Raw genomic sequence first — 19480 nt, 5'->3', positions numbered from 1 at the left:
CTGCTGGTTTTGGTTTTATTTGCTGTTCTTTTTCCAACTGTTTAAGGTGTAAGGTTAGGTTGTGTATCTGAGACCTTTCTTCCTCCTATGGAAAAGATTGGTTTGCTATATACTTCCCTTTTATGACTGCCTTGGCTGTGTCCCAGAGGTTTTGGGCTGTGGTGTTATCATTTTCATTGGCTTCCATATACTTTTTAATTTCCTCTTTAACTGCTTGGTTAACCCATTCATTCTTAAGTAGGATGTTCTTTAGTCTGCAAGTATTTGTTATCTTTCCAAATTTTTTCTTGTGGTTGATTTCGAGTTTCACAGCATTGTGGTCTGAAAATATGCACGGTATGATCTCGATCTTTTTGTACTTGTTGAGGGCTGATTTGTGTCCCAGTATGTGATCTATTCTGGAGAACGTTCCATGTGCACTGGAGAAGAATGTATATTCTGCTGCTTTAGGATGAAATGTTCTGAATATGTCTGTTAAGTCCATCTGGTCCAGTGTCTCATTCAAAGCCATTGTTTCCTTCTTGATTTTCTGTTTAGATGATCTGTCCATTGTTGTAAGTGGGGTGTTGAAGTCCCCTACTATTATGGTATTATTATCAATGAGTTTCTTTATGTTTGTGGTTAATTGATTTACATATTTGGGTGCTTTCACATTTGGAGCATAAATGTTTACAATTGTTAGGTCTTCTTGGTAGATATACCCCTTAATTATGATATAATGCCCTTCTTCATCTCTTATTACAGTCTTTATTTTGAAGTCTAGATCGTCTGATATAAGTAGGCTACTCCAGCTTTCTTTTGTCGACCATTAGCATGATAGATGGTTCTCCATCCCCTTACTTTCAGTCTGAAGGTGTCTAGGTCTAAAGTGGTCCTCTTGTAAACAGCATATAGATGGATTTTGTTTTCTTATCTATTCTGTTACCCTATGTCTTTTGATTGGAGCATTTAGTCCATTGACGTTTAGAGTGAGTACTGAAAGATATGAATTTTTTGTTTAATTTTTTTTAATTATTTATTTTTGACAGAGAGACAGAGCATGAGTGAGGGAGGGGCAGAGAGAGAGGGAGGCATAGAATCTGAAGCAGGCTCCAGGCTCTGAGCTGTTAGCACAGAGCCTGACACTGGGCTCGAACTCACAGACCACGAGATCATGACCTGAGCCAAAGTCGGATGCTCAACCGACTGAGCCACCCAGGCTCCCCTGAAAGATATGAATTTATTGCCATTATGTTGCTTGTAGAGTTGGGAGTTTCTGGTGGTGTTCTCTGGCCCTTTCTAGTCTTTGTTGCTTTTAGTCTTTTTTTTTCCTCCGTCTTTTCTCTCCCCAGAGCCCCAGGGAGTCCCCCTTGAAGTTTCTTGCAGGTCTGGTTTAGTGGTCACCAACTCCTTTAATTTTCATTTTGTCTGGGAAACTTTTAATCTCTTTTTCTATTTTGAATGACAGCCTTGCTGGATAAAGAATTACTGGCTGCATATTTTTCCAATTCAGCACATTTAATGTATCCTGACACTCCCTTCTGACCTGCCAAGTTTCTGTGGATAGGTCTGTTGCAAGCCTGATCTGTCTTCTCTTGTAAGTTAAGGACTGTTTTTCCCTTACTGGTTTCATGATTCTTTCTTTGCCTGAGTATTTTGTGAATTTGACTATGATATGCCTTGTTGATGGTCAGTTTTTGTTGAATCTAATGGGAGTCCTCTGTGCTTCCTGGATTTTGATGTCTGTGTCTTTCCCCAGGTTAGGAAAGTTTTCCGGTATGATTTGCTCACATAACCCTTCTACCTCTTTTTCTCTGTCTTCATCTTCTGGGACCCCTATGATTCTCATGTTGTTTCTTTTTAATAAGGCACTGATTTCTCTAATTCTTAAATCATTCTCTTTTGCCTTAGTCTTCCTCTTTTTGTCTGCTTCATTATTCTCCATAAGTTTGTCCTCTATATCACTGATTCACTGCTCTGCCTCATCCATCCTTGCTGCCATGGCCTCCATTCGAGATTGCAGCTCAGTTATAGCATTTTTTATTTCATCCTGACTGGCTTTTACTTCTTTTATCACTGCAGGAAGGGATTCTAATCTATTTTTTAACCCCAGCTAGTATTTTTATTATCGTGATTCTAAATTCTGGTTCAGACATCTTGCTCGTATCTGTGTTGATTAGGTCCCTGGCTGTCATGTCTTTTTTTCTTTTGGGGTAAATTCCTTCATTTCATCATTTTGAAGGAAGAAAAGGAATTAATAAGGTAAAAAAAATTAAAATTAAAAAATTAAAAACAACACACACACACACACAAAATCAAAGAAATTATGCTAGGTCCTAGGTATATTTTGTTCTGGTTGTTGAAAGGAGCTTCATAGATTAGAGAAAAAAGAGAAAAAGGGGGGTAGAAAAGAAGAAAAAGGAAAAAAAGAAAAACATTTGAAAATTTGAAAAAGTGAATACAATGGAACATAATAAAATGAAATGATGGAAGTAAAATAGAATTTGAAAAATTTACAAAATAGTAAAAAATATAGTAGGAAAAAATTAAAGAAAAATATTTTTAATAAAAATTGAAAATAAAAATATTTTTTTTCTCTTTCTGATGAGTTCTGTGGTTCAGGTTGTGAAAATTATTGTGTTAATCCTCAAATCAATTTTCTAGGTGTGCAGGATGGTTTAGTGTTGATCTGGCTGTATTTCATGGATGCGAGGTGCAAGAAAAAAAAACTTCCATGCTGTTCTGCCATCTTGGCTCTTCCCAGCTCCATTATGTTTTATTTGAAAGTTTTGGTTCTTCCTCCTTTTTTCTTTCTTTTTAAATTTTTATTTAAATCCAAATTAGTCAACATATATTGTAAAATTGATTTCAGGAATAGAATTTAGTGGTTCATCACTTACATATAACACCCAGTGCTCGTCCCAACAAGTCTTCTCCTTAATGACTCTTGCCCATTTAGCCCATCTCCCCACCCAGCACCCCACCAGCAACCCTCAGTTTATTCTCTGTATTTAAGAGTCTCTTATGGTTTGTCTCCCTCTCTGTTTTTCTTATTTTTCCTTCCCTTCCCCTATGTTCATCTGATTTGTTTCTTAAATTCCACATATGAGTGAAATCATATGATATTTGTCTTTCTCTGATTGGCTTATTTCACTTAGCATAATACACTCTAGTTCCATCCATGTTGTTGCAGATGACAAGATTTCATTCTTTTTGATTACTGAATAATAGGGACTTACAAATTTAAATGAGAAACCACTATAAACCTATCTGAACTTACCAAATCCAAAATACAGACAACACCAAATACTGCTGAGGATGTAGAGCAAAGGACATTTTAATTCATTGCTAGTGGGAATGCATAATGGTATAATTATTTTGGAAGACAGTTTGGCAATTCCTTATAAAACTACAAAAACTCTTACCATATGATCCAGCAATCATACTCCTTGGTATTTACCAAAAATATTGAAAACTTGTCTTCACACAAAAACCTGCACACAGATGTTTATAGCCATTTTATTCATAATTGCCAAAACAGAAACAATCAAGATGTCCTTCAGTAGGTGACTAGATAAACTGTGATATACATAAACAGTGGAATATTATTCAGTGTTAAAAAGAAATGAACTATCAAGCCCTGAAAACACATGGGGGAATCTTACATGCATATGAATGAGTGAAAGAAGCAATGAATAGCATTATATTTTTGTCTTAGTTACTGTCTAGTTACAGAAATTTTTATATGTAAAGCAGAATAGCATAATGAATCTCCATGTACCCATCACTCAACAATTATCAACAGTTTAGCTCTTGTCAGTTTATTTATTTCTTCTACTTTTTAGTGGGAAGTGCTTTAAGTATGTTAAAGTAAATCACAGATGTCATATAATTTCATCTGCATATACATCAGTATGTATATTTATTAGCTAAGGACTTGAAAAAAATGTTGAACCATTTTTATACCTGAAGCATTAATATTTCCTTATTATCATCGAACAACTGACCTGTTGAATTTTCCTCCATTCACAATTAGTTTGCATAAAACAGGATCCAAGCAAGATGTACACATTGGATGTGATTATGTTTCTTAAGCCTCTTCTTTGCTAAAATCGTGCTCTAACCTCTTTCATTTTTTTAATTCCATGTATTTATTGAAGAAACAAGAAATTATACTCATCTTACATTTTGCTTATTACATCCTTGGATATTGTTTATATGTTTCCCTTTCAACTATTTTTTTTTCTGTAAAATGATAGATCTTGCAACTTGATTAAATTCAGGTTCAAATTTTTTTCTTTTACTTTTTTCCCCCTTTATTTTTCTTTTCCCTATTTCTCTCTCTCTCTCTCTCTCTCTCTCTCTTTCTCTCTCTCTCTCTCTCTCTCTCTCTCTCTCTCTCTCTTTGACAATGATACCTCCTGGGTGGTGTGTACTTTGTATTGTATCACATCAAGAGGTACGCAAAGTCTGTTTTTCTCTAATAGTGATGTTAAGAATGATCTGTGGGTTCAGGTATTATCACTTTAATAGTACTTCTCAATTCTTGGCTGTACAGTAGCATCACTTGAAGAGTTTAGACCAAACAAATTAGAATCTTTGTCAGGGTAGGACCTGAGCAGCAGTATTCTTTAAAAGTTTCTCTAGGTTGAGGTGCCTGGATGGCTCAGTTGGTTAAGTATCCGACTTCAGTTCAGGTCATGATCTCACAGGGTTCAGAGAGCCCCACATCGGGCTCTCTGCTGTCACTGCTTCGAATCCTCTGTCCTCCCCTTTCTCTGCCCCTCCCTCCACCCCCCCACCCCATCTCTCTCTCTCATAAATATTAAACATTAAATAAAAAAGTTTTTCCAGGTGATTGTAACGGTCAGCTAAGGTTGAGAATTACCATTGTAATGATTTTAGTAGCTATGGTGATTGTTGCCTAGACCAATGGGATTGTAAAATGGTGATTTTCTCCATCAGCATTTCTTCATTAACTAGAATGCTTTTTTGAAGAAAAACTTGCCATCAACTACTTGGTTACTCTGAAATACAGGAAGAGCAGGATAAATTCTTGATTCCCCCTCCCCCCCACTCCCTACACCCTCGCCTGATATTACTGAGTCTTGTTTTGTTTTAGGAATACCGTCATGAACAAGTATATTTTTATATATTTGGTATTTTTTGATACATTGCAATCATTATTATATCTTCTGATGCTCAAATTATTCTTTTATTTGTCCAGTTGGCTATAAATTGGGTTCTGTGTCCTTAATCTTTGATAGCTTTTTTGTTCTCTGGCAAAGTATGCCCTAGGCTTTTCTTGCACGTTTTGTACTTCCCAGACCTGGAATCAGCCATTTTATCCAGAAATCCAAGTTTCTTTTACTGAAATCACAATTTGGGCAATAAGGATGCTTATCACTTCTGAATTAACAAAGTGTCTAGGGCTTTTCAGTGGAAAATATGAGAATACGTATGAGAATAATATGTATTTTTTGTATGCGAAGTAATTCATGAGTATATACTGATATTTCTAAAATAAATTAAATATTGTAGTTTCAAATGAAGTTCTTTGATTTTATGTGCTAACATCTTTTCTCCCTAGGAGAAATCTTGTTTTCTAGTGATTATAATATATTTGCTTTGTCCTACGAAATATGTTTTTTTTTTCCTAATATGTTTGGGGGGGGTGGGGGGAGAGAGAGAGAATAGCTTCAAAACAATTAGAGCAAGAGTTTCAAAGCAGCAGTATCACAAACAATAAAATTACCAAATGTAGTTTAGTATTTGTCATTCTTTTCTCTTTAGGGTGTATCTTACCGGGAAGACACAATAAAGACATCAGATTTCAATTATCTTGAAATAATTTTTCTCTGTGTAGTTAAGGAAACTGCAACTTGATATGAACTTGGGTTCATTTGTTTTCGTTTGCTTTTAATTTTTAGGGCATTACTTTTTAAAATAGTAAATTGTTTTAAAATTATGCAAAGTTGTTACATGGTTTCAAAGCCAAAATCATAATACAAAGTACATTCTGAGAAGCCTGGCTTCTCTGCCTGTCTCTTCCCCCCTTCCATCTTGCCTCCTACATGCCACCATTTCTTTTATTTTTTAATGTTTGTTTATTTTTGAGAAGGAGAGAGAGAGAGAGAGAGCGCAAGTGGGGGAGGGGCATAGAGACAGGGAGACAGAATCTGAAACAGGCTCCAGGCTCCAAGCTGTCAGCACAGAGCCTGACATGGGGCTCGAACCCATGAACAGTGAGATCATGACCAGAGCCGAAGTCAGGTGCTTAACCGACTGAGGCACCCAGATGCCCCTACATACCACTACTTCAATTAGATTTTGCTCTACCTTTGCATTCTTTCTTTTTGAAAATAAAAGCAAAACATATGTGTGTATATTTATGAATACATTGCTACAAATAACTTTTTTTAAGACTAAGTAGTAACACATTATAAGTGTTTCTAGTTTCTTTTTAAAAAAAAATTTTTTTTTAACGTTTATTTACTTTTGAGACAGAGAGAGACAGAGCATGAATGGGGGAGGGTCAGAGAGAGAGGGAGACACAGAATCGGAAGCAGGCTCCAGGCTCTGAGCTGTCAGCACAGAGCCCTACTCGGGGCTTGAACTCACGGACCATGAGATCATGACCTGAGCCAAAGTCAGACGCTTAACCAACTGAGCCACCCAGGTGCCCCAAGTGTTTCTAGTTTCTAAAGTACTCATATAGACATCCTCTGGCAAGTTCCTCATGACAGACCTTTTAAGTTGGCAGAATAGGTAATATTATCTCTTTTATATAAGGAACCCAATGCTCAGAAAAATGTAGGTTTCTTTAAGGTTACCAGGTTTATAAGTGTCACAGCTAGAACTAGTACCCATGTACTGTGGCATGGTAGTTAGGAGAACAAGTTCCAAAGTTAGCTTGCCTGATTCTGTTTCACTACTTACTAATTACTGACTTTGAGCACTTTACTCAGTCTCTTCCAGGTTATCTTTTTCCTCATCTGTTAAGTGGAGATAGAGTATCTGTCTCATATAGTTATTCTAATGAGTAATTGAGATAACACATAAACCTTAGCAGATGCCTAGAAAACGTAGTAATTGTTTGTTAAATGTTGACTAATATTATCATCCTGAAAATTCTAACTGATGCTTTTCCCACTATACCTCAGTGCTTCCAAAGTTATTCATTTTCATCCATGCAAACTTCTAGGATTACTCCTGTCTTAACTGATCTATTTTGTGGGTCTAATGTGTTTTTACCACACTGGTATAGCCATCTGGTGTTTGCAGTTTGCCTTACAGACTTGAGCACATGTCTACTATATACCTAGATTCTAGATCATTTTTATTTTGTATTTATTTTTAATGTTTATTTATTTGAGAGAAAGAGAGAGGGCAAGAGAAAGAGTGAGCACATGCATGTGAGCAGGGGAGGGGCAGAGTGAGAGGGAGAGAGATGAACCGTGAGTTCATGACTTGAGCCAAAATCAAGGGTCAGATGCTTAACTGAGCTACCCAGGTGCCCCTAGATCATTCTTAAATTAAATTGTCCACCAAGCCTTGCATAATATCTTGCCTACGTTGAGTCCTGAAAAAAAATAGTGGGTGATTGTTTCCACCTGATGTGAAGGTTTTGTGAAAGAGAAAGTGTCTGTGTAATTCAGTGAATGGGGAGACGCTCAGGTGAAAGAGCTACAGGAGCAAAATCATACTAGCTAGAAGTATAACACGTTCAGGACGTATGTATTATATTAAAAATGCTTGAATGAAGATGTGGCAATAGGAAAGGGAATCTGAAACATTTTGGAAACTTAGCCTCATACTTGTGATAGTTAACATGGGCAAGGTTTGTAGCACTTGGAGATTTGGGGGTGAGATATCAATCCGCTGAAGATACCCCATATTTTCAGAGTTTGAGATGATGTCTAGTATGTTGATTATACTTCTATTTTTTAATAGAAGGAAACAAAGTTGACCTTTTTTTTAAAAAAAAGTGGGAGCAGAAATGAAACCCCCAACTTGTCATGGGTTTTGCCCATGACTATGGTTTTTATGTTTATGTTATCTGTCACTAGATGGAGTCCATGAGCCCAGGGAACTCTTGCTTGGACTTTTGTATATCCCTTCCTATGATTCCTGTTCTATGCCTTTACAATACCTAAAAAAATTGGGTTTGAATGGCAGAATTTTTAGATTTGCCTTAAAAAGGCAGTTTGTAAAACAGTAAAAATAATCTTTTCAATTGTTCATGTTGCAAAAATTTTATTTGGAAATGATCTTTAAAACCACAGTTTAATATCCATTCTAAATCTGATAGTGAGTGTTTTCAATTTAATTATTGTCAATTAAAGTTAAGTTGTCATCTTCTGTTCCAGTGGTGCAGCCCCACCCCTCCCCACCCTGCCCAGGAACTTTTTTTTTTGTATAGTTGACACACAATGTTATATTCATTTCAGATGTACAGCATAGTGATTTGATAAGTGTATACATTGTGCTATGTTCATTACAAGTGTAGCTACCATCTGTCCCCTGTACATTGCTCTTACAATATTATTAACTGTATTCCTTATACTGTGCCTTTTGTTCCTGTGACTTATTCACTTGTTAACTGGAAGCCTGTATCTCCCACTCCCCTTCACTCATTTTGCCCAACATCCCACCCCTCTCTCCTCTGGCAACCATCAGTTTGTTCTCTGTATTCTGCTTACTGCTGTAATACTGTAATACTGTTGTATTCTGCTTATTATGCTTATGGTCTGATTCTGCTTTTTGTTCATTGTTTGTTTTTTTTATTCCACTTATAAGTGAAATCATATGGTATTTGTCCTTCTCAATCTGACTTATTTCACTTAGCATGATACCCTCTAGTATCCATTTATGATCCATGATCATATGATCCATGATCCATTTATGTTGTTGCAAATGACAAGATCTCACTTTTTTTTTAAGTTTATTTATTTTGAGAGAAAGAAGGGGGAAGGGGCAGAGAGAGAGAGAGAGAGAGAGAGAGAGAGAGAGACAATCCCAAGCACAGAGATGGATGTGGGGCTCAATCCCACGAACCATGAGATCATGACCTGAGCTGAAATCAAGTGTTGGATGTTTAATTGACTGAGCCACCCAAATGTCCCAGTATCCCATACTTTTTTATGGCTGCATAATACTCCATTGTGTGTATATATAACACATCTGTTTTATCCATTCATCTACTAATGGACACTTAGGTTGCTTCCATTTCTTAGCTATTGTAAATAAAACTGCAATAAACATAGGGGTGTATATATCTTTTTGAATTGATGTCTTCATATTCTTTGGGTAAATACCCCATAGTGGAATTATTGGATCATATGGTAATTCTATTTTTAACTTTTTGAGGAACCTCCATGTTGTTTTCCATAGTGACTGGTACCAATTTACCAATAGCATTGAGGTCCCTTTTTCTCCAAATCCTCACCAACACTTGTTATTTTTTGTCTTTTTGACTTTAGCCCTTCTATCAGGTGTAAGATGATATTCCATCATGGTTTTGATTTGTATTTGCTTGATGACAAGTGATGTTGAGCATCGTTTCATATGTCTGTTGACCATCTGTATATCTTCTTTAGAAAGATGTCTATTCAGGGGCGCCTAGGTGGCTCAGTCGGTTGAGTGTACGGCTTTGGCTCAGATCATGATCTCACAGTTTGTGTGTTTGAACCCCACATCGGGCTCTGGGCTGACAGCTTAGAGCCTGGAGCCTGCTTCTGATTCTGTGTTTCCCGCTCTTTCTGCTCCTCCCCCACTCATGCTCTGTCTCTCTCTCCTTCAAAAATAAATACAAACATTTAAAAAAAATTAGAAAGATGTCTATTCAGGTCCTCTGCCCGTTTTTTAATCAGATTGTTTTTTGATGTAGAGTTATATAAATTCTTTATATGTTTTGGATATTAACCCCTTATCAGGTATACCATTTGTAAATATCTTCTCCCATTCAGTAAGGTTACCTTTTTGTTTTGTTTATAGTTTCCTTTGCTATGTAAACGCTCTGAGGTAGTCCCAGTAGTTTATTTTTGCTTTTGTTTCCCTTGCCTTAGGAGACATATCTAGAAAACTGTTATGAGCAATGTCAGTGAAATTACTGCCTGTGCTCTTTTCTAGGATTTTTATGGTCTCACAGTAAGGTCTTTAATCCATTTTGGGTTCATTTTTGTGTATCCTATTCAAAGGTGGCCCAGTTTCATTCTTTTTACATGTAGCTATTCAGTTTTCCCAGCACCATATTGAAGACAGTATTTTCCCCATTGTATATTCTTGCCTCTTTTGTCATAAATTAATTGATCATGTAATCATAGATTTATTTTTGAGTTCTATTTTTGAGTTCTGTTCAGTTCTGTTGATCTATGTGTCTATTTTTGTGCCAGTGCCGTATGTTTTGATTGCTATAGCTTTGAATATCTTGAAATATGGAATGGTGATATCTCCAGCTTCCCCCCACCACCCTGCCCAAGATTGCTTTAGCTATTCGGGGTCTTTCATGGTTCCATACAAATTTTAGGATTACTTGTTCTAGTTTTGTGAAAAATGTAGTTGATGAGTAGTTCTTGATTGCAACACAATTATACATCACCCCCCCCCATAAGATTTGTTTCAAATACTAATAAGAACAATTGTTGCACTGCTTACCAAGTATCAATTTTTAGCACAGTATAACACATGTCTGCATTTCCAAAACCTTACATGGTAGTAGGCATCATGAGAGAAAAGCCCAGATAAGCAATTTTTCTTTATCAAGGCTGTCAAAGGTAAGAAGCCTGAGGCTGATAATAGATAATGGTTCTAGTGAGTCAAACTTACTTTGCCATTTAGTTTCTGTTGGGACTTGGTAGTAGTAAAAGAACAGATGGATACATGAAGTGGTTGAGGAGTTATCTTGGGAACTTTCCAGGCCCCAAAGAGGAGCAGTTAAATGTGCTCAATTAGTCTGTGTGCAAGGAAACACGTGGGCAAGGTATGATCTAATTCCTTTTTTGTCTTTCTGCTGCAGCACGTGCCCTTATAGTCGGCCTCCCTTTGGCTATGGAAATTTTCCAAGTTCAATGCCAGAATGCCTTGGTTATTATGAAGACAGGTACCAAAAACACGAGGCTATGTTTTCAGCTTTAAATAGAGACTATCCTTTTAGAGACTACCCAGATGAACGTACACACAGTGAAGATTCTCGGAGTTGTGAGAGCGTGGATGGGACCTCTTACTATAACAGTCATAGCCACAGTGGGGAAGAATACTTAAATCCTATGCCTCAGCTGGACATTGGAGCCTTGGAGAACGTCTTCACAGCCCCAACGTCAACTCCCTCTAGCATCCAGCAAGTCAATGTCACTGACAGTGATGAGGAGGATGAAGAAAAAGTGCTCAGGAATTTATAATTTTAAAACAAATATGCACAGAAAATAAACATTTCTTAAAATATACTCTGGGTCAGTTGGTGTGAGAAAAAAAGCCTAGAAAGCTTTGCTGAGAGTTTTCAGCCATGATATGAGGGGTCAAAATCAAACGTGATGTATGCCTTCATAAAGATTTGATTAGTGAAACTGGAGTCCTGATGTTTCATCGTAGGAATATTTAAGATATAAAGTAGTTTATTTTTGTGGCTGAAATTTGCATCAATATATATTATCATTACTTTATCTTGGAATGTGAAAAATACTGAATCCTCACAATTATATTTGAAGGGATAGGGAGTGTATAGCTGGCATGATAAGTGTGATTTGTATTTTATCTCAACATACATTTATTTATTTTTCTTATATGATTTTTTGTTTGGTGTTTATGTAACATTTATGGATATTGTCAGTTTTTATGTAACATTTTGAAAGTATTTTGATAACTTTTAGTAGTGAATTTGGACTCAATTGCTAAATTTAATTTATGTGAATAACCAATTATAAGTTGCAAATATGTTTTCATGGCACTGGGTTAAGTCCTTCAGCTAAATTAGTCATTTCTGTTCCTAAACATTTTCATCATCTTTTTTGGATTTATTTTTCCATTTGGTATGCATTGTTCTACTTTTGTTATAATTAAATAAACATAGATAAAATTGTTCTTGTTGGATGTTTTCTGTTTGGGGGATAGAAATAAGCAAAATGAATACTGTTCAGGTGCGGATAGTTTCCATACCACGTGCAGATTCTTAGTAGATATTTATTTTTATTTAATAGTCTCCAGAATTGCACAGATTCTATTAGCTTACACGAGACTTAAAACTGTATCAATAAAGATGTTGTGCACATATTCTGATGCCGTTTTCAAACTCTTTTCACGTGTGTACATGTGACTTAAGCACTACCCCAAATGGAAAAACTCTTCCAGGTTTGGTTCAAACAGCTGTCTCTAAAACCATGGAGTTCATGGAAGAGCACATGGAATTTTTTTAATTCACAGTGAGCAATAAAAATCCTTCTTGTGATGTGTCCTCATGGTAAGTGGCCACTGTGGATTGAGAGAGCCTATTTAGAACAGGATCAGGACCACCAGAGTTGGGATCATGGTAGAAGAGATCTACAAGGCACCTGAACCAAGGATCAGAAATATCCACAAACCAATACACTTTTCCCTCAGTGATCTGTATAATTTATGCAAATTGAGATCTTGTTACTTAATACTGCTTGGAAATTGTATATGGAAACCTGTTCTAAGCTTCCAACATCTTCCTTTACTAAGTCTGTATTTGTTCCTTAAGGAAAGTTTGTTAATGTAATATATTTCATCAACCCTATACTTAATTGTATGTAATATTTCCTCTTCCCAATAAAATTTTATTTTCATATTTTATATTTTTTATTACTCTGTGCAATGTCATTTCAATGTGGTTAAAGAGCAAAATTTGAATTTATTGATAGGACAAACATGTAACCCCACATTGGAACTAAAGTGACATTTGGTTGTCTTCACAATTGATGTTTATAACTAAGGGAAAATGTGTGTGTCAGCTTGACCCATTTTATCCCATCTAATTTTTTTTACTGTTTATTTATTTATTTATTTATTTATTTTAACGTTTATTTATTTTTGAGACAGAGAGAGACAGAGCATGAACGGGGGAGGGTCAGAGAGAGGGAGACACAGAATCTGAAACAGGCTCCAGGCTCTGAGCTGTCAGCACAGAGCCCGACGCAGGGCTCGAACTCACGGACTGCGAGATCATGACCTGAGCCGAAGTGGGACGCTTAACTGACTGAGCCCCCCAGGCGCCCCAGTTTATTTATTTTTGAGAGAGAGAGAGAGAAAGAGAGAGACCGAGTGGGGGAGGGGCAGCAAGAGTCAGGGCGAGGGGGGGGGTGGGGGGGGTGGGGAGACACAGAATGTGAAGCAGGCTCCAGTCTCTGAGCTGTCAGCACAGAGCCCAAAGTGGGGCTCGAACTCATGAACCATGAGATCATGACCGGAGCTGAAGTCACTAAACTGACTGAGCCACCCAGGTGCCCCTATCCCATCTTATTTTAATAATACCTTAGTGATTAAATGGGGTTTTGATTACAGATCTTATAGACAAATTGGTTGGGGTAAATCCCTTTGTAAGGCAGCTGAATGTTACAGAGCATAGTTTAGTGTTTTCCCTGTCTACCTTTAGGCTAGCCCTGTACCACCAATTCCTTCCTTCTTGTACTTAATGGCTGTTGAGGATGGGCAACAGTGCTGGGATCACATGTCAAGAGTTTAGATTATATACAGATACACAAGATAATTTGGGCTGGAAAATATGGGTAGCTCTTATGGAGAAAAGTAACCCAACTGCAGATAAGCATGCCTCTCTACAAATGCCCATATCTGCTCATTTATAGCTCTTTAAATCACTGTTGGCTCTGACTAGAGATCTACAGACTAAACAAAGCCCTGCCCCATTGGCACTAATTCATCTGCCTCTTCAAGTCATCAGAGTGAAATTTTCTAAGCTTGGAGCCACAAGCACTTTCTAATAGGTCTCATTGCCTTGTTTGTTCTTATGAATTAGAGGTAATACTTGTAATAAGAATAGCCTTCTTTAGGCAATCATGTACTGGCTTCATTGATGTGAATTGGGTAGCTTGAAAACTTGATGCACCTGTAATTTTATTAATTGTTGATGCAGATGATTGTTAATAATGCATTTCCTGTTGTGTTTACCAAGCCAAAGGGGCTCAGTGTAGGCTGAGATAATATTACCGCCTAAGACAAAGAAAACTGTAGCTGCTCATTACTGGGTAGTTTGCTAAAAAGGGATCTGGCTACTACAAGTGAATTTACAAAAGTGTTGTCTCTGTTTTAACACTTAATATAATTTGAGGAGAATGAAGTGAACTATTGGGGTGAAAGTCTATAAGGTGAGACCTGGTGCCTTTTCAGATTGGGTATGCCCCCAGATTTCATGAAGCCCTCTGATGTATACTTTAGAAATAAAATTAAAGGAAACATAAAAAAAAAAAAAAAAAAAAGAATAGCCTTCTTTAAAAGTGTGTTGAAATATCAGCATGTTCAAAGCATCAAACTTTTCTGTGCTTTTGACAAAGCTGCTCTGGCTAATCGCAAATTAAGGAAACTGTTTTCACTGAAAATAAAATGAAAATAAATTTAATCCCAATTTTCAAGTAGCCTAATTATCAAATTTAGAAGGGCAGGAGCAGTGCTTTTCCAAATGTGTTAGTTGGAACCCAAGCCATTTAGATATTCTGACAATATTTAAGTTTGGGAAACACATCCTACTCCTCTGCCTTGGGGACGGTTGTTAAAAGTCTTGCAGTGAAAAATCATGTTTAACAGTTTATTTCAGTGCTCCCCAAACATCTGGCTTGAGACCCCCTTTTTTTGTTTTAACATGTCTGCTAACATCTCACAGAATCCACTTTGGAAAATGCTAATACAATTATAGCCGGTGGCTTTGGTTTTCAACTGCTGACTTCACATGTGGTTTCCTGCATTGATCACCTTAAATCCTTTATTGAAAGAAGGCAGTGGCTAAATAAACTGTTTTTTGTACTAAGTATCTGACGGTCTTAGAAGAGTCAAGAACTGAAACTTATAGTTGTAAGTTGCCTTTCTCTACTAAACTGGTTTTTTAATGAAAGTTGATAGATATTACATCCAGGAATTCAAGTGGGCAAATGTGCTAAATTCCCATGCAAGTATATTTTCCACAGTGTAAACCAGCTGTCAGTAGGATTATTCCTGAGCCAAAAGTATAAGCTACTTTTGAAAGTTGTAGTTTGGAACTGATGTTGAAATGAAATTCTGGGGATTCTATGAATTACTTGCAATATCTTAAAGTAGTATAATTTTGATGTGGGCAGGGTAATTCTGAAAAATCTCTGGCCTATATTTTGGGACAGACTGCCGAGGCACATCATTTTTTTAGCTTTCTGACTCATTTAAACTTATTCGATTTTAGAGAAATTCCAAAGGCTTCATAATAAAATCAGTTTTCTTAAAAACAAACATATAAGTAGTTACATTCTATCTAATTCTACTTGATGAAAACGTTCACATCCTCTAGACAGATGTACTCTTTATCTCTACATTCTGCGTTCTAACTACTTGACCCAACCTACCTGTCTCCTTTCTGATGAGTGTAATATACACAAATTCAGTAAACTTTTCACTCAGTGATGAATGCTTGTAGGAAAAGGGGAAAATTGTATGTGTGTGGGGGGGAGTTTCTGTTTGCTAAACCCTTTAGTCTCTGGCTCCTTCTCTGAAATTATTTTAGGAAAATGTTGTTTTGTTTTGTTTTACTGTTAATTTTGAGAGCGAAAGTGGAGGAGGGGCAGAGAGAGTGGGAGAGAGGATCCCATGCAGGCTCCATGCTGTCAGTGCAGAGCCAGACCCTGGGCTTCATCCTACAAACCGTGAGATCATGTCTGAGCTGAAATCAAGAATCTGACACTTAACTGACTGAATCACTCAAACACCCTGAGAAATGTTTTATTTCTAAAAAGAATGAACAGCATCTTACATGTATTCTTTTTCAAAGGAATATCTTCAAAGAGCTAAGATTTGCCTGTGTTCCCTGAGACACTGTGCAAGCTAACAAACCCATCCTGGAGAATGTCTTTTCTTTTAAGCTGTATCTAATTACATAGGTCATAGACAATGGAAAGGTGTAGGGTGACCAACATTTTCCCAGTACTGTGGGGTAAGGAGTCCCAGAACAAGGGACTTTCAATGCTAAAACCAGAAAAGTCCTGGCCAAACGAGACAAGCTGGCTATCCTAATAAATAAAATGAATATAGAATCATCTAGAGGGTTGGCTTATGAAGACTGTACTATCTAGATTTAGAGTTTGAAATCATGATGCTTCTCTCACAAAAGCAGAGTATAGATGAACTTGTGCAGGTTTAATAGAAAGGTGTGTGTGTGTGGGCGGGGGTGGGGATAAGTTACAGGACATGTAGGAACTATAAGAGAACTGAGGATAGCTAATTATTAATACCTGTGGTGATTTAATCAGACAGTTCACCTTTACTTGGAAGACTAAAAGAAAAATAAAACTGTACCTTTTAGTGATATTTATTTTTATTTATTTATTTAATGTTTTTATGTATTTATTTATTTTGAGAGAGAGATAGAGAGTGAGCAGGGGAGGGGCAGAGAGAGAGAGAGAGAGAGAGAGACAGAATCCCAAGCAGGCTCCACACTGTCAGCATGGGGCCCGATGTGGGGCTCGAACCCACCGTGAGATCATGATCTGAGCTGAAATCAAGAGTCAGGCACTTAACCGACTGAGCCACCCAGGGGCCCCAGTGATATCTCATTTTATAATCCAGGGTGGGTAATAATTTTTGTTAATATGGAGTCTTTGTTTTAAACTTTCTTGCTGTTTTCCCCAGCAAAGGTAGAGGAATATTGGTCATAGTCTTTAGCCCGATGTAAGCCAGGGCTACTTTGGCACAGATAATGTGCCAATTCTATACTTATTTAGGTATCTCTGAAACACTAGCCATGATAGTGGTTTTCAAATGTGGTCAGTGTACCACTTCCCACAGAATGATATGGGATGCTTGTTAAAAATGTAGTCATTTCCCAGACCTATGGAATCACAGTCTCTCTGGCATTCAATCCAGAAATCTGCACTTTTACTAAGTTCCTCAGGTAATCTTTAAGCACACCTACCTTTAACAGCAAGTAGTTTTGTGAGGCTTATTTCAAATTATATCTGTTATGGAAACAATATAACCACAATGGTTTTCAGAAGAAACAAAACACAAACAAAACTTACATCTACCCAATAATTGTTTTTATTTTATGATGTTCTTTCTAATATTTGTCCATATACACATTTTCCACATAATTATATTCACAAGTGCACTTTTGCATATACACTATTGTGTACTTCCTCAATATTTTATGTGAGCTGTTTTTCATGCTCTATGGTTTTATAATTGATTACCTTTCATGTTTGCACAATATTGCTTCAGGCTGATGTGCCATAATTAACCACATGAAAGAGTTAGGATTGTAGTTTTTTCCAAGTTGGTTTCAGTAATTTGTCCTAGCAGTTTCAACGATGTGATTTCAAAGTGAGTTCTCTTACAGACCAGAAGGAGTGGGGGTCCCTCCGAGTAGCCATTATTTCAGTGACATGAGGGATTTTGATATCATTTTAGAGGTCTTTTTAAAACAGAGCACTGAATGGTTGAGGTAGGCAGGCTCATTCTAGTCCGACTTTGGGTCACAATATGAAGGATGATGAGCAGAGCACTTGGAAAGAAAAATGTGGCCTAGTGTCCCATTGTGTTGAAGAGGACACACTAGTCCCTGTTTCTTGAGTCTACTTCATGACTTACCTGGCCTAATGGCCTACTTGTTCTTCATAGCTCAGCCCATTGCCTCTCAATGCTTTTCTTTTTTGGTAGTAGAACTCTATATTTTTAGCTATACTTCGTTTCTTGAAGCCAGGCATGGTCAAGTACTTAAGTTCTGGACTATAAGATGTCAAAGGAAGTTTCATATGCAACTTTCAGAAGGTACCCATAAAGGGAGAGGTTATGCCCTTCTTTGCTCTGTTGTCCTTCTTGCTGGCTAGAATACAGAAGTGAGGGCTGGAATCTGAGCAATCACCTTGGAACCTACAGGCCTCATGCTGAGGATGACAGCAAAACAAGAGACGAGTCTAAAGCACCATGCCAGCACAGGATTACTTTCCTCAAGACCTTTATGTAACAGAAAAATAATTTCTTTCTAGTTTAATCCACTATAATTTTGTGTTTTCTGTCATATGCAACTGAACCAAATTTTAACTTATCCAGAATTCTTCCTTTCTGCAAAGTTTTCTCTAACCCTCAAAGACCATGTTAATTGTTCCTGCTTTATATTTCCACAGCATCTTTGTTCATATATCCTGCTAAATTCTAAATTCCTTGAGGGCCACAGGGGGCAAATATCCTAGAAACTAGAAACATAAACACATGGTAGGCCACAGAATTACAGACACAGTTCTGTATTCTCAACCTCAGGGACTAATGGATTTCATAGACTGACTGGGAAGCAGTGTTTCTCATGTCTGAGTGCCCATAAGAATTACCAGGGAACTTAAAAAAAAAACACCCTAGACCTCCAGAATTTGAATATTTGAGGAGGGGAACTGGGAGTCTGTATCTTTTAAAGGATCCTCCCCCCAGGTGATTCTGAACCCCACTAGGCAATGGTTGACAAAATGGCATTTGGATATACTAGAGGATAGTATCAGAATTTTCCTACCATCAACATTCTGTTTTCCTTTCCTCTTCATGTCACTTAAGAGACAATAGTTCAATGCCTTTTCAAGCTCCAGCTTAATGTAAATGCTGAAATGTCTTTGAGAATGGCTTTCAACACATAAAGCGGTGGAGAGAGACTGCACAGGATGGTTGTTATACCAATAATAAATATCAGCATGGAAACAATTTCATGTTTTTTCAAAGCAGTTTTGTCATCTGTAACTATATTGTTTCCTTGTTTATATTCTCCAACCCCAGCTGTGAGGAGCTGCAAGAGAATAGAAACAGTTGTCTTTTGTTCTTGATTAACGATCCCAGATACCCAGCCCTCTGCCTTGCAATGTAGTACATGCTCAGTAAGTATTTGTTGAATTATTTAATAGAGATATAAGCTATACTTTTTTGAGCACCTGCTATGTGCCACTGTATCTAATATCACACTTAAGTGTGATTATCTCACTTAATCCTCATGACAAGCTTGTAAATAGGTGTTATCATCTTTATTTAGCCAGTGAAAAATCTGGAGATTTTAAAAAGTGAAGTGACTTATCCAAGGCAACCCAGCAAGTGAACAGAAGAGTTGACAGTTGAACTTGAGTCTCTGCATCCAAACTCAGCATTCTTTGTGCTTCACCATGTTACCCTTGCTGACAAACAATTCTGGAGAAAATCTAATTCAACTGGAACTCACAGATTGGTGGAACTTTTCTTCCACGAGATATGGAAGTCTGAGCTACCATAGGATGAAAGAAAACATGAAAGGAAGCTGCAGGATTAAAGGGATCATCAACTCATC

At 37.1% G+C, this 19480-nt stretch overlaps 1 protein-coding gene across 2 annotated transcripts in view; it reads left to right on the top strand.

Moving 5' to 3' along the window:
- SOX30 (SRY-box transcription factor 30) overlaps positions 1–11423 on the top strand; it is a 36469-nt gene extending 25046 nt beyond the window's left edge. Inside the window, exon 5 of one of the 2 annotated variants that reach the window (XM_060634849.3) lies at positions 10997–11423. In XM_060634849.3, coding sequence (XP_060490832.2) covers positions 10997–11378 — 382 coding nt within the window. In that variant the 3' untranslated portion in view covers positions 11379–11423. The remainder of the gene's footprint in view (positions 1–10996) is intronic. The other variant, XM_060634850.3, reaches the window with a different exon arrangement.
- The last annotated feature ends 8057 nt before the right edge of the window (positions 11424–19480 follow it).

This window comes from Panthera onca, chromosome A1 (genome assembly GCF_046562875.1).
Source record: "Panthera onca isolate mPanOnc1 chromosome A1, mPanOnc1 haplotype 2, whole genome shotgun sequence".
Classification (NCBI taxonomy): Eukaryota; Metazoa; Chordata; class Mammalia; order Carnivora; family Felidae; genus Panthera; species Panthera onca.
The sequence above is the reverse complement of the archived record's forward strand: the minus strand, read 5'-3'. Positions and strand labels throughout refer to the sequence as shown.